This window comes from Pseudopodoces humilis, chromosome 10 (assembly GCF_049639895.1).
Source record: "Pseudopodoces humilis isolate 2021_Gansu_Grassland_sample_001 chromosome 10, ASM4963989v1, whole genome shotgun sequence".
NCBI classification, from domain to species: Eukaryota; Metazoa; Chordata; class Aves; order Passeriformes; family Paridae; genus Pseudopodoces; species Pseudopodoces humilis.
The window spans coordinates 934195-959452 of NC_142209.1; the positions used below are offsets into that span (position 1 = coordinate 934195).

General features: G+C 60.0%; 3 protein-coding genes across 11 annotated transcripts in view; 2 read left to right on the forward strand and 1 right to left on the reverse strand.

Moving 5' to 3' along the window:
* Positions 1–50: 50 nt before the first annotated feature.
* Positions 51–3423, forward strand: HMGCS2 (3-hydroxy-3-methylglutaryl-CoA synthase 2). Its single transcript, XM_005528651.3, has 9 exons — positions 51–256; positions 474–913; positions 1161–1286; positions 1528–1692; positions 1763–1931; positions 2017–2187; positions 2683–2789; positions 2878–3003; positions 3083–3423. Exons 1-9 carry the CDS (start codon positions 144–146, stop codon positions 3187–3189), a joined length of 1524 nt encoding a protein of 507 aa, XP_005528708.2. The 5' UTR covers positions 51–143; the 3' UTR covers positions 3190–3423.
* Positions 3424–3881: 458 nt separating this feature from the next.
* On the reverse strand, positions 3882–8716 carry PHGDH (phosphoglycerate dehydrogenase). Of its 2 annotated transcripts, XM_014257534.2 has the most exons (13): positions 8569–8716; positions 8102–8318; positions 7734–7885; positions 7507–7572; positions 7375–7429; positions 7199–7297; positions 6963–7095; positions 6734–6882; positions 6367–6519; positions 6118–6250; positions 5785–5912; positions 5370–5598; positions 3882–4181 (listed from the first exon to the last, which is right to left on the reverse strand). In XM_014257534.2, the coding sequence occupies exons 2-13, from the start codon at positions 8237–8239 to the stop codon at positions 4024–4026; spliced, it is 1593 nt and encodes a 530-aa protein (XP_014113009.2). In that variant the 5' UTR covers positions 8240–8318; positions 8569–8716; the 3' UTR covers positions 3882–4023. The 2 variants fall into 2 exon arrangements, with proteins under 2 accessions (XP_014113009.2, XP_005528709.2); XM_005528652.3 differs by lacking the exon at positions 8569–8716 and having other exon boundaries at positions 8102–8342.
* An 8743-nt stretch (positions 8717–17459) lies between these two features.
* PDE4DIP (phosphodiesterase 4D interacting protein) overlaps positions 17460–25258 on the forward strand; it is a 30289-nt gene continuing 22490 nt past the window's right edge. For 3 of the 8 annotated variants that reach the window (XM_088060260.1, XM_088060261.1, XM_088060259.1), the window contains exon 1: positions 21589–22940. In XM_088060260.1, the coding sequence (XP_087916386.1) occupies positions 21792–22940 (1149 nt within the window). In that variant the 5' untranslated portion in view covers positions 21589–21791. Of the gene's footprint in view, positions 17495–17640; positions 17820–18311; positions 18423–18856; positions 18934–19564; positions 19689–19762; positions 19918–20181; positions 20300–21587; positions 22941–25258 lie in introns of those variants that run through there. The other 5 variants (XM_088060263.1, XM_088060264.1, XM_088060262.1 and 2 more) reach the window with 5 other exon arrangements.

Below are 25258 nucleotides of genomic sequence, written 5' to 3' on the forward strand. Positions count from 1 at the left end.
GGTGACCTTTGAGCGCCAGGGTCCGGCAGGCTGATAAAGGCCGGGAGGGCTGTGCCGAGCTGCCCACGAAGTTTATAAAAGCACTACGCAAAGCCCGTCCCGCTGTCCATCTGTCCGGCCGGCCGTCCCTTCGTCCGGCGAGGATGTTGCGCTTGGTCGGGCGCGCCGCGCGCTGCTGGGGGGCCAGGTGGGCGCGGCCGGGGCCGGAGGGGGCACCCCGAGGTGCCCAGCATCCCCCGGCTTGGCAGAGGGCATGGTGAGCATCCACGTGGGTCAGGGGGGCTGGGGACATAAGCAGGGTGAGGGTGGGGAGCTCTTAGACTTTGGTGGGGAAGGGGAGCCTCCCCCTCCTTGGTGCAGCACCGCCAGGATCTAGCAGGAATTTGGAATGCTCCCAGCCTGGGCATCTCCCCAGGGCCACCCTCTGTCCCCAAGGCTGCCGTGGGACTGTTGCCACTCCCTCTGTCCCACAGCCTCTCCAGTGCTGCTGGGACAGGTGCCTGGCCCAAGGACGTGGGCATCCTGGCCCTGGAGGTGTACTTTCCTGCCCAGTACGTGGATCAGGAGGAGCTGGAGAGGTTTGATGGCGTGGAGGCCGGCAAGTACACACGGGGCCTGGGCCAGAAGCAGATGGGTTTCTGTGCTGCCCACGAGGACATCAACTCCCTGTGCCTGACCGTGGTGCAGCGGCTGGTGGAGCGCGGGCGCCTCTCCTGGGACGCCATCGGCCGCCTGGAGGTGGGCACCGAGACCGTCATCGACAAATCCAAGGCCGTCAAGACCGTCCTCATGCAACTTTTCCATGACTCTGGCAACACCGACGTGGAGGGCATCGACACCACCAACGCCTGCTACGGGGGCACGGCCTCGCTCTTCAACGCGGCCGCCTGGGTGGAGTCCAGTGCCTGGGATGGTGAGTGCAGGCAAGGACGTGCCGTGGGGCTGGATGCTGGCTGGGTGCCATGGGATGGGGGAAGGAGGCAGGAGGTGGCCTGAAGCCCAAAGATGCTCCAACTGCACCTCCAGGCTCTCTCCCTCACCCCTGCTTCTTGCCCGTCTTGGTGTGACACCCGGCAGTGTGGAGTTGGGAACGCATGAGGGCAGTGGGATGGAGTCTTCCAGCCTCTGGTGGCCCAGCCAGTGCCTCTGTCCTCCCTCAGGTCGCTATGCCGTGGTGGTGTGTGGGGACATCGCTGTCTACGCCACGGGGAACGCGCGGCCCACGGGAGGTGCCGGTGCCATCGCCATGCTGGTGGGACCCAACGCCCCGCTGGTGCTGGAGAGAGGTGGGCATCACGAGACCCTGGGGGTGGTGAGCTGATGGCTGCTGTCCCTGGGGGCTGTGCATCCACGTCCCAGCCCTGGGCAGAGCTGCTCAGCCAGACCCTGGAGGGGTCTGCTGCCTGGCTACATCGCTGTGGGCACCATGGAGTGACTCGGGGAGGCTGCTGGGCTCCAGGGGTGGCCTTGGCTGTTTGCCACAGAAGGCTGGGACCTCTCTGACAGCTGGCTCTCCCCTGCCCCCAGGCCTGCGTGGAACCCACATGGAGCACGCCTACGACTTCTACAAGCCGAATCTGTCCTCTGAGTACCCAGTGGTGGACGGGCAGCTCTCCATCCAGTGCTACCTGCGGGCGCTGGACCGCTGCTATGCCGTGTACCGACGGAAGGCGGAGACCCAGTGGCAGCAGGGTGAGTGGCAGCGCCCCCGAGGTGCCCATGGCAGCCCCCTGGATACTGATGGCCCCGTGTTGCCTCCCAGCTGGCATCCAGAGGCCCTTCACCCTCGATGAGTTCAAGTACATCATCTTCCACTCGCCCTTCTGCAAGCTGGTGCAGAAGTCGGTGGGGCGGCTGCTGCTCAACGACTTCTTGGCCTCCCCCAACCCCGACACAGCCTCCGGCCTCTACAAGGGGCTGCAGTCCTTCCGGTGGGTCCCTGCACCGTGTCCCCCGTCCCTCAGCCCAGCCAGGGAAGCGCTGGCCTGGGGTTCCAGCTGTTCTCTCTCTGGGCAGCGGTGTGAAGCTGGAGGACACCTACACCAGCAAGGAGGTGGAGAAGGCATTCCAGACAGCCAGCCAGGACATCTTCAACAAGAAGACCAAGCCCTCCCTGCTCCTCTCTTCCCGCAATGGCAACATGTACACACCGTCCATGTATGGCTGCCTGGCCTCCCTCCTGTCCCAGTGAGTTCCCCAAAACACTGGCTTGGAGAGAGGGAGGAGGTCATTTTGGGGAGGGCTCTCCCTGGCTGGATAGAGGGGCAGAACTCATCTCCCAGCCCTCATCTCCCCCTGCCCCAGCAGGGACCTGATCCTTTCATTGCACACAACCCCCGGTGTGGATGCATCCTGCTGCAGGCCATCTCCCTGCCAGACTTTTCATCCCAGCGTGCTGGAGCTGGGCCAGTGCATAAAGCCCTCCTGTCATCACCAGGAGGATGAAAACCCCTGTTGTCATGCCCAGTAGAATGAGTGACCCCATGGGAAAAGAGTCATGGGAACAGACAGGCCCTGAGGGGAACGAAAGCCTTGTCCTGGGACTCCCTGGCATCACTGCACTCCAGAAATGTGGCCCCAAATCTGTCTGCCTACAAAGCCCCCTGCACTGCCCCCACAGCCCTGTATCCCCACCTCCCCCTCAGCCCAAATATCCTCTACCCCCCTCCCCTCTCTCTTCAGGTGCTCAGCACGGGACCTGGCCGGCTCCCGGATCGGCGCCTTCTCCTACGGCTCGGGGCTGGCCGCCAGCATGTTCTCCTTCCGTGTCTCGCAGGATGCAGCCCCAGGTGAGACTCAGGGGTAGAGGGGCTGGGAAGGGAGGGCGGCGTGGGGCTGTCCGTGGTGCCAGCTCACACGTGGGCTGCTCATTGCCAGGCTCACCCCTGGACAAGTTGGTCTCCAGCCTGGCTGACCTGCCCGCCCGCCTGGACTCCCGCAAGCGCGTGGCCCCGCAGGACTTCGCCGAGATCATGAAGCGACGGGAGGAAACCCATCACTTGGGTGAGTGGGGCTGGGAGGGATGTGACCCTGCCCTTTTGGGACCCCACAGCACCCCTGAGCATCACTGCTCTCCCTGCAGCCGACCACGCTCCCCACGGCTCCCAGGCGGATCTCTTCCCCGGAACCTGGTACCTGACGCGGGTGGATTCCAAGTACCGCCGCGAATATGCCAGGAAACCCATCTAGAGTGGGATCACCGGAGTGGTGAGCCCTGGGGAGGGAGATGCTCTCTTTCCCGCTGTCATCCCTGTTCTTTCCCTGCATCCAGGGAACATTTCCGTGCGGGAAAGTTCACTTTGCATGGGTGGGGAATGGCCAGCAGTGCCTCGGCCCCAGAGCTGTTGGAGACGGCGGCATCTTCTGCAAACATCGGAGCAGTGCAGGGGAATAAAGGTGCAGATGGGAGGGGGCAGCAGCCCAGCTCTGGCTTCTGGTCTTGGTTGTTCTCCTCTCACCCCAGGCCCCTCCCAGTTAACAGCCACCGGTCTGGCTCACAGCTGCTTACGGGATTTACTCCACAGCCACATGCCCTGTTAGACGTGGGATTATGCCCTGACATTTTGGGGAGTCAAGTAAGCCCCAACCTCCCAGTCACCAGTTTAGGGGGGGGCAAGATGGCATTTTTCCCGTGATGTCATTAAATTGAAACGTCCTCGTGGCAAAACCCGTGGCCAGGAGGGCACTGGTGGTGCAGTGGCTCACGGGAGGGCTCATGCCCCGTGCAGTGCTGCTCTCTGGGCCGTGTCCCAACACGGGACTGTGGCCAGACAGGACCTCAGCAGCCACAGGGACCTTTGCACCCTTCAGCAAACAGCAGCAGGAGGGAGGGGGTTTGGGGTTGAGGACAAAGGACCGCACAGACAAGGCAGCACCTGCTCTCTCTTTCCAGACCTTTTATTGAACATGGGGCCACCCCAAACCCAGAGTGGGGGTCAGGGATGGCCATGTGCAATGTTCCCCTGGCTGGGGGAGGGTCCAGATGCTGTGGCTGTGGGGAAAGTCCTTGTTGGCAGTCAGGGTCTACAGCAGGTGGAGCTGGAAGATTTCCGTGACACGAGGCTTCAGCTCGCCGAGGTTGGACAGGGGGGCTGAGAGCCCCACGACGCTCCACTGCTCCCCTGACACCTTGCTGGAGCTGTGGTAGGACAGGAGCTGGCCCCCTGCCTTGCTCAGCAGCCCTGGAGAGGAGGACAGGAATTAGGGAGCACCTCCCTGTCCCACATCCATCCATCCATCCATCATCCATCCATCCATCCATCATCCATCCATCCATCCATCATCCATCCATCCATCATCCATCCATCCATCATCCATCCATCATCCATCCATCATCCATCCATCCATCCATCCATCATCCATCATCCATCCATCCATCATCCATCCATCCATCCATCCATCCATCATCCATCCATCATCCATCCATCCATCATCCATCCATCATCCATCCATCCATCATCCATCCATCCATCATCCATCCATCATCCATCCATCCATCATCCATCCATCCATCCATCCATCCATCCATCCATCCATCCATCCATCATCCATCATCCATCATCCATCATCCATCATCCATCCATCCATCCATCCATCATCCATCCATCATCCATCCATCATCCATCCATCCATCATCCATCCATCATCCATCCATCCATCATCCATCCATCCATCATCCATCATCCATCATCCATCCATCCATCCATCATCCATCCATCCATCCATCATCCATCCATCCATCATCCATCCATCATCCATCCATCCATCATCCATCCATCCATCATCCATCATCCATCCATCCATCCATCCATCATCCATCCATCCATCCATCCATCATCCATCCATCCATCCATCCATCCATCCATCATCCATCCATCCATCCATCCATCCATCCATCCATCCATCATCCATCCATCATCCATCCATCCATCCATCCATCCATCCATCCATCCATCCATCATCCATCCATCATCCATCATCCATCCATCCATCATCCATCCATCCATCCATCCATCCATCCATCATCCATCCATCATCCATCCATCATCCATCCATCATCCATCCATCATCCATCCATCATCCATCCATCATCCATCCATCCATCATCTGCTGTAGCAGGGGCTCAGCTCTAGGTTGGATGTGGGGCTGTCCCTGCAGCTCAGGGCTGACACAGGGACTCACTGGTCAGTGTGGTCAGAGCACTGGTATCAGAGGTTTTGGGGACTCACCGGTCAGTGTGGTCAGAGCACTGGTACCAGAGGTTTTGGGGACTCACCGGTCAGTGTGGTCAGAGCACTGATACCAGAGGTTTTGGGGACTCACCGGTCAGTGTGGTCAGAGCACTGGTATCAGAGGTTTTGGGGACTCACCGGTCAGTGTGGTCAGAGCACTGGTATCAGAGGTTTTGGCTCTGTAGATGAGGAGAGGGCCGGACAGCGGGGCCGGCTGCTTGAAGGTGGCCCCATTGATCTGCTGCAGGACTGGGGTGCTGCCCTGCACCGTCCCTGTCACCTGGTGTGGGGTGCCCTGCAGGGACACCTGCAGCACACCGGTGCTGCTGTCGGGCTCAGGGGCCACATCGCTGTGGGTGGTTGTGACCTGCCAGAGAGACACGGCCCCTCAGTGCCCAGGTCCTGTGGCTGGGGCGGGGATGTCCTCGGAAGCACCCCAGGGAAATCCCAGCCTCAACGCTGCATTAGCAGCATGGGAAGGTGTCCCCAGGCTCTTGCTGCTCGGTGGGGAAGGTGCACCAGGCTGTGGTGCAGAGCACAGATGTCCACACACCTTCAGCCCAGCCTCCTGGGCCAGCAGCGTGGCGTTCACCAGGGTCACCTCCTTCTGTGTCCCTCCAGCCAGCATGCCCGCGGCCACAGCAGGTGTCAGGTAGCTCCCAGCCTCCTTCAGGGCTGTCCCTGGGGTGCAGGGAGATGTGCAGGAGTCAGCAGCAGAGAGGTCAGGCCCACAGTGGAGTGTCCAGCCTGGGGCTGGTCCTTCCACCCACCCAATCCATCCACCCATCTATTCCTGCACGTTCTAGGGCTCCAATCCCACTGTTAACCACCTTCCTGTCTCTCTGTTCTCCTGCCTGCCCATCGGGGTGCCCACACCCAGGCTCACCTAGGGTGCAGACCTGCACGCTGCCCTGCACTTGCTTGCCCGCCGCGCACAGCACCGTGCCCAGGGCCCTGGCCAGGGTGATCCAGGGCTTGGTCTGGGGTGCAAAAGCCTTGCTGAGAGCCTGCCCATTAACCTGGGGGAGAGAGTGAGCGGTGAGAGCCTGCCAGGGGTCCCACACGGAGCACGGCACCCACGGGTGACAGCTGGGGCAGCTGAGGCATGGGGCTCAGGTGCTGCAGGGGGACTCACTACACCAGTCAGCCCCTTCCCCGTGGCCATGTCCACGATCTGCATGGCGATCTCCTTGCCGCAGCGGCTCTGTGCCTCCCGTGTGCTGGCGCCCAGGTGTGGGCAGGAGATGACGTTGGGGTGGTTCACCAGGTCACGGTCCTTTGGGGGCTCCTGCGGACACAGTTCCATCCTGCCATCAGCTCCCAGCCGAGAGCTCGGAGCGGGGGGAGTTTACCCCACCTCCTCCCCAAGGAGGGAACCTGAGGAGGGCTGCTCCTGGTCCCAGCCCCACAGGCTTTACTAGGCTGCCCTGCCCTGCTCTGGGCAAAATGAAGGTGGTGCTGAGCCAAAGCCAAGCTCGGGGGGTCCCCACAGCCCCGCTCACCTGTGTGAAGACATCGAGGGCGGCCCCACCACACTGCCCCGACTGCAGCGCCCGCAGCAGCGCGCCCTCGTCCACGATGCCACCGCGGGCACAGTTCACCACCTGCACGCCACGGCGGCACTTGGCAAAGGTGCTGTCGTTCAGGAGCCCTGCGGAAGGAGGGCTGTGAGCAGAAGGGGGCTGCCCCAGCTCTCCCCAAACCTCCCCTGTGGTCGTGCCCACTCCATACCCGTGGTGGAGGGCAGCAGCGGCGTGTGCACCGTGATGAAGTCGCAGCGGGGCCAGATCTGCTCCAGCGGCAGCTGCTCCACACCGAAGGTGGCTGAGACATCGGGGGTGATGATGGGATCGTAGCCTATGGTCTGAAGCAGGGTGGGCACTCACTCTCACAGCCTGGCACGGCGCCTCTGACCAGGTCAGGAAGGTCTGTGCTCCCCATCGCTCCTCCCTGCCCTGTCTCCTCACCTTCATGCCAAAAGCCTGCATGCGAGTGGCCACCTCCCTGCCGATGCGGCCCAGCCCCAGCACGGCCAGCGTCTTCCCGTTCAGCTCCATGCCCATGTACTGGGGAGTGCAGGGACAGTGAGGCAGCGCACGCCACACGGGCACCCCCTCCCAAAGGTGCTTCACCTGCCTCCTACCTTCTTACGGTCCCACTTGCCCTCCTTCATGGAGGCGGCTGCCTGCGGGATCTGCCTACAAAGGAGGCTGTGGTCAGCGCGGGGGAGGGGGCTGCAGGGCGCCCCTCTGTCCGCACCCTGCCTTGTGCTCACCTGGCCAGGCACAGGATCATCCCACAGGTGAGCTCGGCGGCGCTGAGGCTGTTCCCAGTGGGTGTGCTGGGGATGGAGAGCGGTGTCACTGGTGTGTGTCCCCTCCCCCGGGCTGACGGGGGTCTGTGCGCGCAGGGTGGTGCCAGGGGTGGGGAGGGCACCCTATGGAAGTCTCCCCGGCCTCCCCAGGATGACAGGCACGGATGTCCCCACACTCCTGCTCTTACTTCATGACCAGGACTCCCTTCCTGGTGGCTGCCTCCACGTCCACATTGTCCACGCCGGTGCCAGCCCTGCCCACCACCTGCAGCCTCTCTGCCGCCTCCAGCACCTCGGCCGTGACTTTGGTGGCCGAGCGGACGATGAGCCCATCGCAGTCCTAAGGAGTGACAGACACGGCGAGTGGCACCAGGGCTGCCTGGGTCACGGGATGGGGACAGCCGCTGCCGGGGATCCGCCGTGCGAAACCGGCCGGGCTCTTGCATCAGACGGGAGGCGGGGACCGGTCGAGGGGCTCCGCTGCCACCGAGGACCGCCGGCCTGCAGCAGCGCCCACCCAGCCACCCAGCCACGCGTGGGTGCAGCCCTGCCTCACCCGGATCTCCCGCAGCAGCTCCTCCTTGCTCAGCCCGGGCTTCTCCTGCACCCGGAGCCCGGCGGCCTGCAGGATCTCCCGGCAGCAGGGGTCCAGGCTTTCGCTGATCAGCACTTTCTGCAGCTTGCCCAGTGCCATGACGGGACGGGACGGGGGTGCCGGCTCTCTCCGCACGCCGCCCAGAGGCTGCTGCTGCCCCTCCGCCGCGCTAAAAGACCTGCGAGCGGTGCACGTTTTTCGGGCTCATTGGGTCCCGTCTCCATAATCCCACCTCCTTCCCTTCCCCTCCCCGCCCCAGCCCGCCCGGTCCCCCCTCATCCCCCCCGCCCCCGGGGGAGGAGGGAGGGAGGAGGCGGGGGGAGCGGGGCCGGGGCTGGGCCTTGCCCCCCAGCAGAAAAGGAAGGGGGTGCCCCGCCAGGACCCCGTGGGTTGGAGAGGCACGAAAAGCGGGGGCAGCGTGTCCCGACCCTGCACGCTGCCGTCCGTGCCTCAGTTTCGCCGTCCCGCTTGTCACAGCTCAGTAAAGCAGGAGGGGGACAGCAGTGGCAGCCACGATGGCGCGGGTGGCTCCCCACAAAGCTGGGGGTGCCCAGCCCATGGCGAACCCAGACATGCCCTGCCCCAGGAGTGGGGCAGACCCAGACCCCCCAGCTGAGAAGCGAGGCAGTGCCGTGGCCCCTGCCCATCCCCGATTTCGTGCCTGCTGTTGAGCAATCCCCCTGATAAGGGGCCGGGGACACGGGGCCAGCCCTGGCCACTGGCTCCCAATGCCGTGGGGTGCATGGGAGCCACCCAGCAAACGCCCTCCAGGGGCAGAGCCAGGTGGCCGCGTCCAGTGACCTCTCTGTGGGAAGTGCTGGCCCTGGGACACGATGGTGAGGGGTCCGTGACACAGGGCATGGCACGGGATGCTGCCAGACCTTCACAGGGGACCTGAACCAGATACAGCCCGGATCCTGCCCAGGGAGAGCACGGTCTGACCCTTCCTTCTGCCACCTTCCACACATGGCAGGGTGCGCAGAACCTACCCAGTGCTGCCAGGTCCTGATGGGATCGGGCCCTTCCCCAGGCTCTGCGTGCCCCAGGCAGCAGGTCTGGACCAAACTGTGAGACCTGGGCGATGCTGGAGGCTGTTAAAGCAAGCAGAGCCCAAGTGATGGGCCTGTCCCAGCAGAGAGGAGGTGGCCAGAATAGAATAGCTGTTCTCGCCGCAGGTGGAGAGAGCCCAGCCCCGTGGGCACTGGAGCTATGGACAGCCTGGCACCACTCTGCCACAGCCAGGGAACAACCGTGACGCCAGAGCGGGGAAAGTCCAGGGCGGCCGGCTCGGGGTGAGAGATGCGGTCAAGGGCAGCGGCTGGTGAAATCTGCAGCGGTCCCGGCACGGCCCCTCGGCAGGGAGCTGTGACCCGGGGACGGCCACACGGCCACCCGTGGGCTGGGGACTCCCCGGCTTCTGCTGTGGCCATTAGAACCTCGCTCCAGGTGCCCCGAGGACACACCAGCACATACCAGCCCGGAGCCCTGCTCCCCTTGCCGGCACCGCCCGGGGCCTCGGGGGCTCCCCTCCCACGCCTGTGCCACGTTTGTGCCGAGGCCGAGCCATCGCCAATGGGGACAGCGCTTTTGCCGGCTTTTCCCGGCCAGCTGGTGCCCTCTCCTGGGGATTGTGGCCAGCGGCACCTCCCCACGGCACCCCGGAGCTGCCGGGACACTGGGAGTGCTGGCGGGGTGGCTGTGCCAGCAGGCGTGTCCCCCCACTCCTTGGCCCCCAAGGGAGCCAGATGGAGGGGACCCAAGGGCTGGAGGGGACCCAAGGGCTGGAGGGGGACCCAAAGCTGTCAGGAGAGAGGGATGGGTCCAGGGGGACTGTGGCTGTGCTGGCTGATGAGGGTTGAATTGGGGGGATATGTGCAGCATATGTGCAGTAGCCCTCTGTTGCGTTTGGAGTAAGAAATTCGGCAGAAAATAAACCCACCTATGTTCCAGTTGGTCTTCACAGATCAGTGGGCTGGGGACAGCTGAGCTGAGTTTCTGTGTGTAACCAATTTGGCACTACAGGTGTTCGGTAGGAAATTCCACGAGCGCTGCTTCACAAATAGCACAGCTTATTAATTCAACACCATAGGTTTGGTCATATTCCATAAAAGCCATCATACTCACAGATTCATGAATAGTGCAGTGTTTGGAAGCAGCAGAAATACAGAATTGCTGTTGATAAACGCACCAGTTGCAATAGATCTCTAACAATAACAATAATATTGTGTGATGATAATAACAGTTGTATGCAGAAACTTACCGCGAAGGTGTCCCCTCTTTGGAGGAGGGAGAGGAGAGTAGCCCATTCTGTCTCCAAGGTATTTTGGGGTCTTCCTCCTAACCAGGTAAAATTCCTTATATCCAGCCCAAACTTCTCCCCCTACTCCTATAGAGCACAGCCTAAGTGGAGAGTATGGATCTATAAATGTGGCATCATGTGCCATTAAAGCTTATCAGCGTATACAAGGATTGTGTGTTAGTATTTAAATGGCCCTTAATCAGACAAAAGTTACTGGTTTTGGCCACCGTATCCTCCAAATGTCTGACTTTGTTCCATTTGTCAGTGCCAAAGCAGAATTACCCCATCACCACAGGAACTCCTCCTTCTTTCTCCCTCCAGCTCCGTGGTTCTCCATCCCCACAGGTAACAGAGGGTAAGGACAGCGATCCTCAGCCCTCACCTGGCTCCTGGGTCACCAGGCTCTGCTGGCAGGTGTGTGGCCGTGGGGGACAGCTGGCTGAAGGGCTGTGAGGGTGCAGGACAGAGCAGAATCGGGCCAAGCAACAGGGAAATAGGGGAAGGGTCCCTGCAGAGAGAATGGGGCTGGGGGAGGAGTCAGGGGTAGCGCTGGTTTTGAGGTGTCAAAGGGGACTTGGGTTTATTTGAGCTGGGATGGGGAGTGGCAAAGAGGAGGAAAGGGGTGGGGGAGATTGGGGGTGTTTGGTTGGGATGGTGGGTGTTCAAGGGGATTTATGGGGATCAAGGAATGGCCCAGTGGAGGACTGGGAAGTCACGGACAATTAGCAAGCAAGTGAAGGTGTTGAGGGACTGGAACTCATGGGGCTCTGGGGTGGCAAAGGGGATTGGGGCTGTCACGCTGGGATGGAGGCATCCAAGGACGACTGGGCAGGTAATTGGGGTGTCAGGATGGGTGTTTGGGGGTGCCGTGGGGGATCTTGGCTAGTTGGGTGTGTTTTGGGGAGACTGTGAAGTTGGAAGAAGGATTGAGAGGGGAGAGGAAGGGATCAGGGATTGTTTCTGGGGGATTGAAGTGTGAGGGAGGATTTGGGCTCGGTCCAGAGGGACTGGACTGAGTGGAGCAGGGAATTGGGGTGGCTGTGTCAGCCCGGACAGCACGGCGGCTGGAGAGATTAAGGGTGGATGGATGGACAGAGGGATCAGGGAGAGGGCAGAGGGAGGGAGCGGGGAAGGAAAGATGCAGGGATCAGAGGGAGGGATGGAGGGAGGGAAGGAAGGAAGGAAGGATGCGGGGTCAGAAGGAGGGAGGGAAGGGTGCTGGGAGGCAGGGAAAGATGAAGGATGGAGGCAGGGAGAAGGAGGAGGAGGAGGGGAAGCAGAAGCGGGCGGAGCCGGCCGGTGCCGCAGAGCCGCCTCCCCGGCGCACGCTGGGCCGGCTCGGCAGCGCCTGCGGGACCCGGCGGCCCGGCCCGGTGTCCCCGGTGGCCGGCCCGGTGCCGGGCGGCCCGGTGCCAGCCGGCGCGGTGCGGCGGAGCCCGGCGGGGCAGGATGCGAGCCCCGAGGCGGAGGTGAGCAGCGTGTCCGTGCGTGCAGGGACATCCGCGGCTGGCGCGGCCGGGGCCGTGCGGCTCGGGATGTCCGTGTGTCCGGGCACTGCGTGCGCCCACGCTGGGCTGTGCTGATGCCGCGACAGGTTGAGGCCCAGGTACCCCCGGCCTGGGCGCCGCCGGGATGCGGGAGGGATGCGGGAGGGATGCGGGAGGGATCAGCGCGCTCCCTCGGGGCTGTGCGGGGCCGGACGCCCCCTGTCCCAAGTCCCATTCCCTTGGCCGTGGGTGTCCCTTCCTCCCGCTGGGGTCCCGTGGGTTGCGGCTTTGGGCTTGGTGGCTCTCTGGGCCCTGCACCAGGCAAGCCCAAGAGAACTCGGGAGCCGCTGGTGTGCATGAAAGGGACCAGGAGTCCCTTGTCCAGCGCCGTGGGCACGCTGGTGTTCGCTGCCCTGTGCAGGTGTCAGGGCAATGTCCGTGTGCCAGATGAGCGGGCAGGAGCCGTAGGGATGCTGTAGGATCCCGAGCTGGTGCCTGCACCATCACTAAGCTCTCCTCGCTGCACTGGGCGTGTGAGGTTTGCTGAGAGATGCTGGGCCAAGCACGGCCCCGAGGAAGGGGTCCAGGCTGCCGCTGTCGGTGCAGGGAGCTTGGCTTGCCCCATCTCCCCAGCCCCGTTTCCATCGTCCCCGCTCTTCCCCTGGCTCTGCCCATCCCCGGTTCCACGCTGAGCCGCTGGCCCCACCGATTGTCCCGGCACCTCCCCAGGGCTGCTGGGCCTCGGGAGCCGTGCCGGTGCCACGCCTGCGGTGCCGCCCAGCCCCGGCTCCCCCCGGGCTGCCGTGCTCAATGAGGACCTTGTTGCCGTGCCCCGTGTGCAGGTCGGTGCCGTGCGCTCCGGGCTGTGCTCGCACACTCGGCCGGGAGCTGTCCCCGCTGCACCTCCTCCGTGGTGGCACTCCGCCCCTGCTGAGACATTTGTGCCAACGACTCAGCGGGGAGCTGGGATGTGCCACGCTCTCCCTGGCCTTGCCTGGCCCTTGCCACAGCCCCTCTGCCAGCCTGGAGCCGCTGGCACGCAGAGGCTGAGCACGGGGCTGGGTCCTGCCGTCCATCCCTCCGTCCATCCCTCCGTCCATCCCTCTGTCCATCTGTCTGCCCGCAGGAGGTGATCCAGCAGCAGAAGGAGGTGAGTTGCTGTTGCTGGGTTCTAGTGCCCGGTGCTTTGGGGATGATTTACCCCAGGATGCTTTCCCCATGGGCAGCAGGCACTCTGACACAGCCCCTGTGCCCCGGGCCTGGCTGCCAGCCCTTCGTGGTCCCCACACCCCGGGGTGCCAGTGCTGGCAAGTGGCTGCAGTGGGAGATGCTGTGAGTCACTGAGGGCTCCGAGTCAGGGCCGCGTGGTGCCCCTGGTGCCAGGGCTTGGAGGCACGTGGGGGTGGGTGGGCAGTGCTGCCCGGTGAGTGGGGGGCCCCAGGGCTGAGCCCCCCAGGGCTGAGCCCCCCTCGTTCTGCGCTGCGCCGACAGCTCTGCTCCGTGCTCCGGGCTGGCATGAAAGGGCTCTTGTCCTCCTGCAGCCCCAGCAGCACTGCAGCGGCCTCCCCTTCACAGCAAACAAATTCCCAGTGTTGGGAGGGGGGAGCCCCCTCCCAGCCCAACCAGCCGTGGCTGGCAGAGCCCTGGGCTCCTGCTGGCCCAGCGTTCCCATGGCCAGGCAGGGACTGCCACTCTGGCTGTGTGGGGGTGCTGCCTGGGCAGCTGGACTTTGGGAAAGCGGGGGCTTGGCTCATTCACCCCAGAGCCTGCAGGCAGCCACTGCCCTGGGCTGGCCCTGAGGCAATATTTTGTTTCCCAGGCATAAGGTTATTTTGGGTTGTTAATACCATTGCCAGGGTCCTGGTCTGAGGCATTGTAACCAGCACAGGATGGCCTCGTGTCAGTCAGCTCGGTGTTCCCCCCAATAGTCTCTGCCCTTTCCTTTGTTTCCTTATCTGTTCTGCTTGTGTCACCACCAGGGACAGCAAGCCCTTCTCGAGATAGGAATATCTTGTTCCAGTGTCATTGAAAGAGTGGCAGCTAATATCTAGTGTTCTCTGTGGCTCTTCAAACCCCTTTTGTCACAGATTAAAAAGGGAACAGTGTTCACCAAACCCCCCATTCCCCATAAGTATATATGGTATATATTTAAGGTATATGGTACCATAGGAATATGGGATCAAGCTGATGGAACAACCTCAGTTCTCTTAATAATCCTAAAGTTCCCAGAACTTGCTGCCACTCCTTTATGTTGATTCTGTCCATGTTCTGTTTTGTTTTCTGGGGTTTGCAAGAGAACAGGAGTGGCTTCTTTAATCCAGTGGACTCACAGGAACTTAACCTGATGCTGGGATGTAGGACTGCTCAAGGCTCACATTTTTCCATGTGGGCAAAACCACCATGGGGTATTCTCCAACCAAATTGATTAGAGGGATGGAGCACCTCTGTGAGGGAAACTGAGAGAATCCTCTCTATGAGACAATTTGATTTGTTGAGCCTGGAAAAGAGAAGGCTTCAGGGGCACCTAATTGTGGCCTTCCAGTACCTGAAGGGAGCCCACAAGAGTGATGGAGGGAGACTTTTACAAGAGCATGTAGTGACAGGATGAGGGGGAATGGCTTCAAACTTACAGGGGGTAGCTTTAGATTGGATAGTAGGAAAAAATTCTTTATTCTGAGGGTGATGAGACCTGGCCCAGGTTGCCCAGAGAAGCTGTGGATGTCCCACTGCCAGAAGTGTTCGAGGTCAGGCTTGATGGGGCCCTGAGCAACCTCAGCTAGTGGAAGGTGTCCCTGCCCATGACAGGTGGGTTGGAACAAAATTATCTTTAAGATTCTGTCCAAACCAAGCCATTCTGGGATTATTTGATGATGATATCATTGATCTACTGATATATTGTAAGCTTTGGGGGGCATGACTGTGGCTGACTTTGCCAGAGCAATAGTGGGAGAGTGTTTATACCCCTGGAGCAGCCTGTTAAAAATATGTTGCATTCCCTTCCACCTTAGTGGAGGTGAATCAAGCCTTGTTGTGTTCCTGGAGTGGAATCACAAAAAAACATCTATTTTACATCCAGGGTTGCCATAACTGAGTGGGGCAGTCCCTGAAATCGAGTTACCAGTTCCTCGATATTTGGCACAGCAGTGGTTAAAGGCTCAGTATTGGCATTGGCATCTCTCTTTTCTCCAAATCTGATCCCACCCTGTTTACGTGCCAGTAATCAACAGTTAATTGCCATCTCCGTGCCAGTTTTTAGCCAAACCGGTGAATTACACAGGGTGAAAGTTTGGTGAGTGATCAATCGGTGAATGATACGGGGAGTGGGCTCTGGAGCTGATTTGTCTTTTTTCCCAAAGCAGCTGTAACTTCAGGAGTTCAGTTTCATGCTGCAGCAGAGAATTGCACCGCGGTAGCCTTTGAATGAGGGAGGGTAAGCGCCGTGTGGGGTGAATGCACTGCGGTATCCGGATTTCTTTTAGGGTCAGGGTTGAGCAGGAGGACCAAAGGCTGCGCTGCATCAGCTGCCAGGTTTGGCTGCTCAGAACACTGAAACCCAAAGTGTTTTCATTGTGATCTTTTGCTGCAAAGTGAGGGGAGGACATGTGCTTATCGCCTGGGAGCCATAAATTAGCCTTGGTGGTTTGGCACGCAGCACTTGCTCTTTTCACTCCAGTGAGTTCAACTCTGTCCAGTTTCTCAGCGTCCTGCTGTGTTAATAGTGGAATTTGTGTTCCTTTATCTATTAGAAATGTCATTAATAGTTGAGGAGGCCCACCTGGAATCAGAATGTGTGGGCTGTTACTATGTATGCCCTGACAGGGTTCTACCTGCTGAATTTCAGTCTGGCCTGGCTTATGGCCACAGCACTTTTCAAACTGGATCAGGTCGAACGGGGTTGTTTTTCTGCTGTGATTTCCCACTCTTCACCAAGGTTCAGTTGTCTCTCCTGTTTCTATAATGCATCTGGCTTCATGCTCAGGGGGATTTGAAGGAGACAAAGAATCATCTTCCCCCAGTTTTCTGTCATTTGGGTCACCCCATATGTCTCCATCCTGTTCCTCAGGGAATATTAGTTTTCTAATCTGTATGATGTCAGGGGGATCAAGAGTTCACACAAGCATCATCTCTACCTTTGCTTCCAATTTTTATTTTTTTTCTCCTTCTCTTCCTCTAAATGTTTCTGCAGCTGCTTTTCCCTATTTTCAGCTGTGGACAGATAAATTTTTAAGTTGCTCCTTTTCTGATTTCAAAGCAGTATATTCTACATCTGCCATTTTTTAGGAGAGAGGGTGCTCTGATTTCCTTTTGCACACAAGATCAGCGAGCCCTCAGTATTGCACCAAGAATTTCTTTACTGTTGTTTTTCCAACATTTTTGGGCCCATTCTATTCCCTCTCAGGATGCTGCAGAGTTGTATCATTATTAAAATAATTATAATATGCAGAAACTTAGCAAGGTGTTCCTGGCTTGGGACAAGGGAGAGAAGAGTAGCCCATTGACTGTCTCCAAGATATTTTTGCATATTATGTCACAGGTTAATGTGCTTTTTTGGGTGTTTTGCCTCCAGGGATATAATGAATTAGGATATCATACCCCTGGCTACTGTTGCTTCCTTAAGTGTTGTGCCTCTTGAGTCTTGGATGTCTCTGGGTGTCACAGGTACAACAGGTACAGGGTGTTGCAGGTACAACACCTCTGGGTGCTTTGTCTCGGGGTATCACACTGGTTATGGTGTCTGGCAGGGCGCACAGCCATGCCTGACCGGTGCTGGTGTCTCTAAAGTCACCGTGCCTCAGTTTCCCTCCATGACAGTCCCAGGGCCCCTACCATGGCTTGTACCACAGGAATGTGCTGGCCCTCCTTGGCTTTTGGGGCTCAGCCCTGTGTGTGTGGGCTGGCATTGTGCCCACACTGGTGCTGGGGTGAGTGCCCACCTCCCTGCTCATGGGACCCCACCAAAAACCTGTTCAGGCTGACATTAGAAAATGAACATTCTGATTCCTTTATAAGGAAAAAAAACCCAACAATCCAGGGCTTTTTAAAAATTTGTCAGTGTTTCTCTTTCTCTCTTTCCTTTAAATCATGAAATGACTCACACTCCTGAGCTGAAAATAAACCCGATTACGAGCTGGTGAGCCGTGACAGCGCGGAGGAACAGGGTCCCTCCGAGAGCAGCCAGGGCCAGCGTGGCCCCAGATCCTCCCCTGGGGGCTGCGGGGATCTGCTGTGGGGGCTCAGGTGGCCCTGACAGGGCTGCTAATGGAGCTAAAGTGCTGCTGAGGGGACACTGCCATCTGCACAGCCCCCAGGGCCTCTCGTCTTTGCACTCAGAGCCGCTGCCCGGCGGCTGCGGGGACACACACGTGTGTCCCCACGTGTGCCCGGACACCGGTGGCACCTCCCCGTCACCCTCCCGGTCCCTCCGGCACAGCGGGGGTGGCACTGGTGGGGGGACCCGGCCTGGACCCCCGATGTTATGGGTGACACGGCCGTGTGCTGCTCTCCGCAGGGACGCGTGCAGCAGCGACACTGTGCCAGCCGTGGTCCCCGGAGCCAGACACATGGAGGGTAAGGCACCCCGAGAGCCCCCCCGGGTCCCCTGAGTGCCCCGCATCGCTCCAGGGGTGGCCTCTGGCTTTCTGGGCATCCCCCGGGCTCTGCTCTCCTCGGAGGCTTCGCTCGCCTGACTGCTGCTCGCCCTTGCTCCCTGGCAGCTTCCCAAGAAGGGCTGTGGGGTGAAGGTGACGAGGACCCTGTGCCAGCCCGGCCCAGGGGCTCCAGTGGTCCCTCGGGTGCCCAGCCCCAGCCGGACCCCCTGGTGCAGACGTGTCTCCTCCGGGATCTGGAAATGAGTCCCCTCGCCCACACACAGACCCTGCGCGACTTCGAGCAGGTGAGACGGTGAGGCGCTGGGACCCGGCATGGCACCGCCAGGGCCTTCCCGGGACCCCGCACGGTCCTCCCGGGACCCCGCACGGTACCGCAGGGCCCTCCCGGCCCTGCTGCAGGATTCATGCCGGCTGTGTCTCGGTCACAGCGAGGTGTGAGCGCAGGAGGGGTGGCGGAGCAGGCGGTGCTGGCACAGGCAGAGGGGGCCGAGCCCGGCCGGGCGCCGCGCTCCCCTCACCGCCCTCACGGCTGTGGCGCGTGGAGGCCTCGGGGGCTCGGGTTTCACCAACCCGCTGTCCCCGCTCCAGCGATTCCTCAAATAGCTCTGGGAGGCGGAAAAAAAAAAAGAGGAAAGGGAGAGCAGCGGGGCCAGCGACGGGAGCTGCGGGCGGGCAGGGAGCCTAGGCTGTGTCCCGGCGGCGCCATGTGAGGGGTGCCGGGATGCCCGCCCCATGGAGCGCCGGCCATGGCTAACGGGTACCGCACGCTCTCGCAGCACCTCAATGACCTCAAAAAGGAGAATTTCAGCCTCAAGCTCCGCATCTACTTTCTGGAGGAGCGCGTCCAGCAGAAGGGCGAGGACAGCCGGGACGATGTCTACCGGCGGGTGAGTGCCTGTAGGGGACAGGGTGAGGGGCTTTCCTCTCTTTTCTGGGAGGGAATGGGTGAAGGGAGCGTTGCCAGCGGGGTGCCAGGGAGGGTTTCGGGTACTGGGGCTGGGGGAGCTGCTGTATGGGAGTTTGCCCCTCGTTTCCTTTGACAGGAGCGGGGAGAGGGTTGGGGAGGGTGTCCCCAGCTCGGTGGGGTGCCCGGAGCCGGTGACAGTGCAAATTTTGGTAGCAGGCAGATGCAGTGGGTACACCCCGTCCCGGAGCCGACAGGCTGAAATACCGCCCGTGCCACTCACTGACAGGAGTACCCAAAGCTCTGCCATGGCGTGGGGGACCCCCACGCCACTTGTGCTGCATGCCCGTGGGCAGCGGGGCTGGGGTGTCCAGGCAAGCGTGAGGGCATCCTACCCACCTCCTTCCTGCTCCACAGAACATTGAGCTGAAGGTGGAGGTGGAGAGTCTGAAGCGGGAGCTGCAGGAGAAGCAACAAGCCCTGGACAACACATGGTGAGTGGGGCTGGCCAAGCCCCTCACCCCGGGGCAGACATGGTGCCCATGCCCCTCCTGTGGTGGCTTTGTGGGCACGGGGGTGTCTGCCTGCACCCTGCAGGTGTAGGCAGCAGAGGGGCCTGCAGTGGAGCTGGAGGGGTTTGCAATGGGGCTGGGTACCCACAGGGCTCCTCTTACAGCCCTGGCGCCAGCCAAAAATAAAGGACAGCACCTGTTTGGTGGGGGAGGGCAGCGCCGTGCCCAGGGGCCATGGCATGGACATCTCACCGTGGGGCATTGATGGCAGGGGGGCCAGTGGCACAGCAGCTGGCCAGCCCCTGGTTTTGGGAGTGTGTGGGGAGTGCTCTGGTGGGTCAGAGCCTAAACATGGCCTGGTGCTGCCAGAGGAGCCGTGTCCCCAGGGCAGGACGTGGTGGGAGCCAGGCTGAGGGCACCTGGAATGGTACAGATCACCCAGCCCAGCTGGTTTGGGGTGGAGGCTGTCACAAAGGCAGTGCTGCACACTGCCAAGCCATGCCATGCTGCAGCAGGCTGTGGCACACCGTGCTGTGCCAGGCCATGCCATGGGAGATGCCATGGGAGATGCCATGCTGCAGCAGGCTGTGGCACACTGTGCTGTGCCCGGCAGGGTGGCTGCAGAGAACCAGACGAGCCGCAGCCAGGCCGCGCTCCGGCAGCAGTATGAGGAGCGGCAGCGGGAGTCGGAGCATGTCTATGAGCTCCTGGAGAACAAGATCCAGCTCCTGCAGGAGGTGAGTCAAGGGATGGTGGGGGCTAGGGAGGAGCCAGGGGCTGCTGCATGGGGGCTCACCCTGTTGCCATGCAGGAGGCCAGGCTGGCACGGAGTGAGGCCGAGCAGGCCACGGCGCTGGCCAGAGCCGAGGCAGAGAGATGCCAGGAGCTGACAGGGAAGCTGAAGGAAGCGACGAGGACAAAGCTGGAGGACAGGAGCGACAATGGCTGTGGCTCCATGGCCCAGAGGTAGATGTCCAGGACATGTCTCTATGCTGCCATCCTGTGCTGTGCCAGTTCTTAGGGACTGCCAGGGGGCTCCTTGTGATATGCATGACTGAGGGGCTGTACATATCTAGGGTCCCCCCAGTGGGGGAGAGCTGGGCTGTGGGGAAGGGGGAGCAGTCCTGAGGCTGATCTGCTTTGCCCCAGAGATTGACCTCTGTCAGCTGTCCCCAGTGTCACCATCTCAGGGCCAGCCCAGTGCTTGAGCATCCCTTTTGTCAATTTCAGGAGGATCGAAGAGCTGACCCAAGAGCTGGCTGCCAGCAACCAGCTGGTGGAAATGCTGTCAGCAGAGAAGCGTGACCTGCAGCAGTGCCTGGAGGGGTCTCCGGTCATGGAGGGGCAGGTAAGTGGGAAAAGGTGGGGAGACCCCAGGGAGGAGCACATCCATCCGGGGCTTGGCTGGTTGTTGTCATCCCTGTCCCCTTCTGGGGCTGTGGCCAGGGCTATGCCATGTTCAGCCTGGCAGGGTCAGGTGATTTCCAGGAGGAGCAGGGAGGCTCAGAGGACGCGGTGTGAGCTGTCAAGGGACAGGCCACCAGCCTGTGCCGTCCTTCTGTGGGCGTTGGTGCCGCTTGCTCCTGTCTGCCTGTTAGATCCCAAGTCTTAAAATACTCCTAGCAGCCTGGCATGGTGCCAGGCAGGATTTCGGGGCTGTGAGAGATCAGAGCGGCATGTTCCTGGCAGCTGCACAGCTCTGGCCATGCTGCGTGTTGGTGGCTCGGTGCTGTCCCCAGCAGCCAGGGGCCATCGATGCATGAGCTGCCTGTGCAGTGGTCCTGCAGAGACCCTGCTGTGTGCCCACCGGCTGGCATGGGCTGCTGTGCAGGTGCTGGTGGCACTGTGCTGCAGGGACATGTCCAGTCACACATGGGCTGCTGTGCAGGTGCTGGTGGCACTGTGCTGCGGGGACGTGCCCAGTCACACTGCTCGCTGGGGCTGGCCACTGGGGCAGGCTGGCACTGCGACCTGGCACTGGGATGGAGATATGGCCCTGGGGTGAGGATCCGGCACTGGAACAAGGATCCGGCATTGGGATAAGTGCTGGCATTGGAACAGAGACGTGGCACAGACACCGGGGTGGGGACCTGGCACTGGGACAGGGACGTGGCACAGGCACTGGAGTAGGGACCTGGCACTGGGACAGGCACTTGCATTGGAGCCAAGCACTGGTGTGTGTGTGTTTGTGTGCGTGGCTCTGGCACTGAGACCGGACCCCTGCGCTGTCGCGTCGCGATCCATCGCTGTCGTTGTCTCTGTCGCGACCCCCGGCGCTGCCCGTGTACCCGGGCGTGGCGCGGGCCGCCACTGCGCATGCGTAACGCGGGCGTAGCAACTACAAATCCCGGCAGGCATTGCGGGTGCTGCGCATGCGCGGGAGGCTGGGCTCTGCCGCCATCTTGAAATCTGAGCCAGAAGCCGGGCGCTGCCGTGGCAGGAGCATCATCGGCTCGGGGCGGCGGGGCCGGGGCGGGACGGGCAGGGGCGGCCCGCGCAGGGGCGGCCCGCGGTGAGGGGCAGCCCCGGGGTCGGGGGCCGTGAGGAGAGAGGGGGCAGCATCGGGGGGTCGAGCTGTGAGGAGAGGGAGCAGCATCGGAGGGGCGGGGGGGCCAGGCTGGACAAGGGGGCAGCCCAGGTGCGGCTGTGAAGATGTGAAGGAGGTGGTGTAGGGTGGGATGTTTCTGTAGCATCAGGAGTCCCGGCGTGTCACCACCCTAAAAAAGAGGGGATCTGTGCGGGGAGACGTGCCGGAGGGTTCGGGGATTGAGGGAGATGTGGTGACCTCAGGAAGGTCTCCTAAAAGCCTGCAGGAGTAGGTTTGTGCAGCGGGAGGGAGGATGAAGGAAAACTGCCGGATTTGCGGCCGGGAGCTGTGCGGCAACCAGCGGCGATGGATCTTTCACACGGCGGCCAAGCTGAACCTCCAGGTGCTGCTCTCCCACGTCCTGGGCAGGGAGCTGTGCCGGGACGGCAGGTCCGAGTTCGCTTGCAGCAAGTGTGCCTTCATGCTGGACCGCATCTACAGGTTCGACACCGTCATCGCCCGCATCGAAGCCCTCTCCATCGAGCGCCTGCAGAAGCTGCTGCTGGAGAAGGACCGTCTCAAGTTCTGCATCGCAAGCATGTACCGCAGGAACAACGATGACTCCAGCACAGAGGACAGGGCTGGGGAGGGGACCGTGGACCTTTCCAACCTGCCTGATGCACGGTACGCTGCCCTCCTCCAGGAGGACTTCGCTTACTCGGGGTTTGAATATTGGATGGATCAAGAAGAGCACGGCCTGGAGCCGCACAGCTGCCACGGCTCCGAGGGAGCAGGGAGCCGCCCGCGGCGCTGCCGGGGCTGCGCTGCCCTGCGCGTGGCCGACGCCGACTACGAGGCCATCTGCAAGGTGCCCCGAAAGGTGGCCAGGAGCATCTCCTGCGGGCTGTCCAGCCGCTGGTCAGCCAGCATGGGCAATGAGGAGTCGTCTGTGTGTGATGTGGCCGAGTCCACCAGCTCCAGGGTGGCTGTGGATGGGGACAGCATGGAGGAAGGCACGCCTGCATCCTCTGTCGAGTCTCTGGACACCACGGTGGAGGCCAGCCCCCCGCAGCAGAAGGATGAAGATGCTGATAAGGGGGTGAAAGGGAATGGGAAATGTGATGATTTCTCAGATGATCGCATGACCCCAAGCTCTTCGCTGAGCGGGAACAGGCTGGAGCTGGCCCTCAATTTGATCAAGACTTTGGACTACAAACCCCTCCAGAGCCCCCGGGGCAGCCGACTGCCTATTCCTGTGAAGTCCAGCTTGCCCCCTCCCAAGCTCAGCCGTGACTTGGGGGATGGCAGTGCTTCTGCTGGCTTAGCATGTGCTAGTTCTGCCTTCCTGAACACAGAGAGAAAATCGTTTTCCAGGGCTCCTTTGGGCCTTCCCCTGGAAATTTCTGAACTGCAGGAGCTGTGGGATGACCTCTGTGAGGATTATATGCCGCTGCGGGTACAGGTAGAGGTCACGGTGCCGCCCTTCCATTGAGCATTGTCCTCGTGGTCCAGTGCTGAGCCCACTGGGGATTCTTCTGTGCTGAGATAATGCAGACAGCCACGTGTGGCTGAATGGGGGCTAAGAATAGGCAACTCGCTCCTTTTTAGGTGTGCTGGCTCTCTCCTCAGGCATTCTCTTGTCTCCTGTTTCCTCCCGGTGTTCTGGGAAGTGAACCCTCTCCCCCTCCCTGACAATGCAGCCTGCTATGTGGGTCTAAGCTCTTTGTCATTTTCCTGCTGAGAAAGCACCATTTTCACTTCATCTTTAAGCTTGAAGTCAAGTGTGGCTTTTACCCACAGCCAAAGGGAATATTTTAAGCTTCTGGGCATGTGTTTTCCAGCAGATGTGTTTTCTTTGTGCCTGCGTAATGGTTGGGGTGTGAGGAACGCCTGCCTCTCTGCCCAACGTGCAGAGCCGCCCAGGCATCTGTGGCGTGTGCCCTGAGGAAAAGGTGTTTTCCTTGCAGGTGGATTTGTGCCAGAGGATGACTTTGGGGTTGGTATTCAAGATAATAGGTTTATTTTCTGATCCTTTGAAAAGATCTGTCAATTAGTGGCAGGTGTTGCTGAGAGGGCTTGAAAGCTCCTGCTTTTGGGATGCTGTTACCTGTCTTGATAGCAGTCCTAGCTCCAGGTTGCCTGTCTGTCTGGCTTTAATGAAATGTTCTTTAGTCTGCAGTCAAAAAGCTGAACTTGTAACTTCTTTACCCCTTTCGGTAATGAATAGAAGGCCTCAGTCAGCTTCAATTCAGGAAGATCCATGTCAGCCTAATTGCATTCCCATTAGCAGCCTTAGTGCTGCCTAATGCTGTAGGTAGCCTGGGGGATTAGGAAAATGCTGGTTTATTACTATGGCAACTGGCAGCGCTGAATTGCTCTTCCTCTTTAGCCGGCTACTTGCTGCCCCATCTGCTCGGGCGTTTCCCGGAGCTGGGTGCTTTTTTTCCATAAAAGCCTGCTCGAGGAACGATGCTGGGGAGGAACGTAGGAAAACTTGTTTTCATCTGGAGCACAAAGGCAGCCGGCGGCTGAGGATGTGAACCAGGGCATGGTGTCATTTGCTTATGGCTTCCACTGCTGGGGGTGTGTGTGAGGGATAAAAATGGGCTTTCTCTGAACAGCGTGGCCTGTTTCCAGGTTGGCTTTGTGTCACACGTGGCAATACTCATCTAGGAACTGTGTTTTGAGGAGTTTCTCCAGCCTCTGCCATCCGACTGGCCCTGCCAGGAATTGATCCTGTGGGATTTTTTGCTGCCTGTTCCTTGTGGCAGCAGCAGCCCTTGAGCACAGGGTCTGGCTGAAGGGGGAAGGGCTTAATCCTTCAGATGGCTTTAAGAACAAAAATGGGGAGGCAGATGCAGCTAGTAGGATGAATAGTTGTTGCACAAATAATTTTTCTTTTGGTTTGTAAAAGCAACAGCTTTCCTGTAAGTCAGGTGCTGCTGCTGTCCAGCGATTCCTGGGCATAAATGTGAAAGAAGTATCTAGAACATATAGGACCACAGTTCTCTTACTGCTTTTGCAGTTCTTTAAATTTATGGAGCATTCTGTTCTTTAAATTTATGGAGCATCCTTGTAGGGATGATCATCTCAGGGGTTTTCTAGAACCAATAATTCCCTTTCCCACCACAGCCCCAGGGAAGTGGCACCAGCAGAGCCTTTGTGAGGTGCCCTCCTGACAGCCAGGCTCTTCCCCACTGTGCTGGGCAGCCTGAGCTTGGCAGGCTCAGAGAATGCCCTGATTATTATCTTTTAAAGAAGGTTCTCTTGGGGTCAGCGTGTGCTGGCACTGCTGGGGCTGTGCTGAGGAGAGGCTGGCAGTAAAATGCTGATGTTGGAGAAGTCGACATGGCTGCAGGGAGGCACGAGGGAGGCAGCTTGGACTTTGGAACTTTGGACTCTGGAGCTGGCTCTGCCTTTCTCGTCCCTGCTTTTATATATTTCCAGGTTTTCTGCATTTTTATTTTTTTTTTTAATGTGAAAGTTGAGGAAATCTGTTTTCTTTTTTCCCCCCCCTCTTGATTTAATCAACCTTATTTCAAAATAGCTGCTGTGGCACATTCCAGCAGCTCTCCCTGTCTCATCCAAAGCCTTCTGGCAGTGAAAATTTGTAATCGCCATGACTGTGAGTTTTCACTGAAATCCTAACAAAACATCAGGGTAAAGGGAGGTGTTACTTCTGTCTGTGAGAGGCACTGCACAGATCTGAGGGAGCTCCCCTGTGCTGCTTGGCTTCTTACAGACAGTGTTTCTGTGCCTGCTGAGGATGAGGATTCAGCC

Bases quoted from the DNA above. Each gene is read 5' to 3' on its own strand.
- PHGDH (XM_014257534.2), bottom strand. From the start codon at position 8,239: ATGGCACTGGGCAAGCTGCAGAAAGTGCTGATCAGCGAAAGCCTGGAC. The intron at 7,573-7,733 runs GTAAGAGCAGGA...CTCCATCCCCAG, and splicing joins AAGGGAGTCCTGGTCATGAA to CACACCCACTGGGAACAGCC. The intron at 7,298-7,374 runs GTAGGAGGCAGG...TGCACTCCCCAG, and splicing joins GCAAGTGGGACCGTAAGAAG to TACATGGGCATGGAGCTGAA.
- HMGCS2 (XM_005528651.3), top strand. From the start codon at position 144: ATGTTGCGCTTGGTCGGGCGCGCCGCGCGCTGCTGGGGGGCCAGGTGG. The intron at 1,287-1,527 runs GTGGGCATCACG...CCCTGCCCCCAG, and splicing joins CCCGCTGGTGCTGGAGAGAG to GCCTGCGTGGAACCCACATG. The intron at 1,693-1,762 runs GTGAGTGGCAGC...GTTGCCTCCCAG, and splicing joins GGAGACCCAGTGGCAGCAGG to CTGGCATCCAGAGGCCCTTC.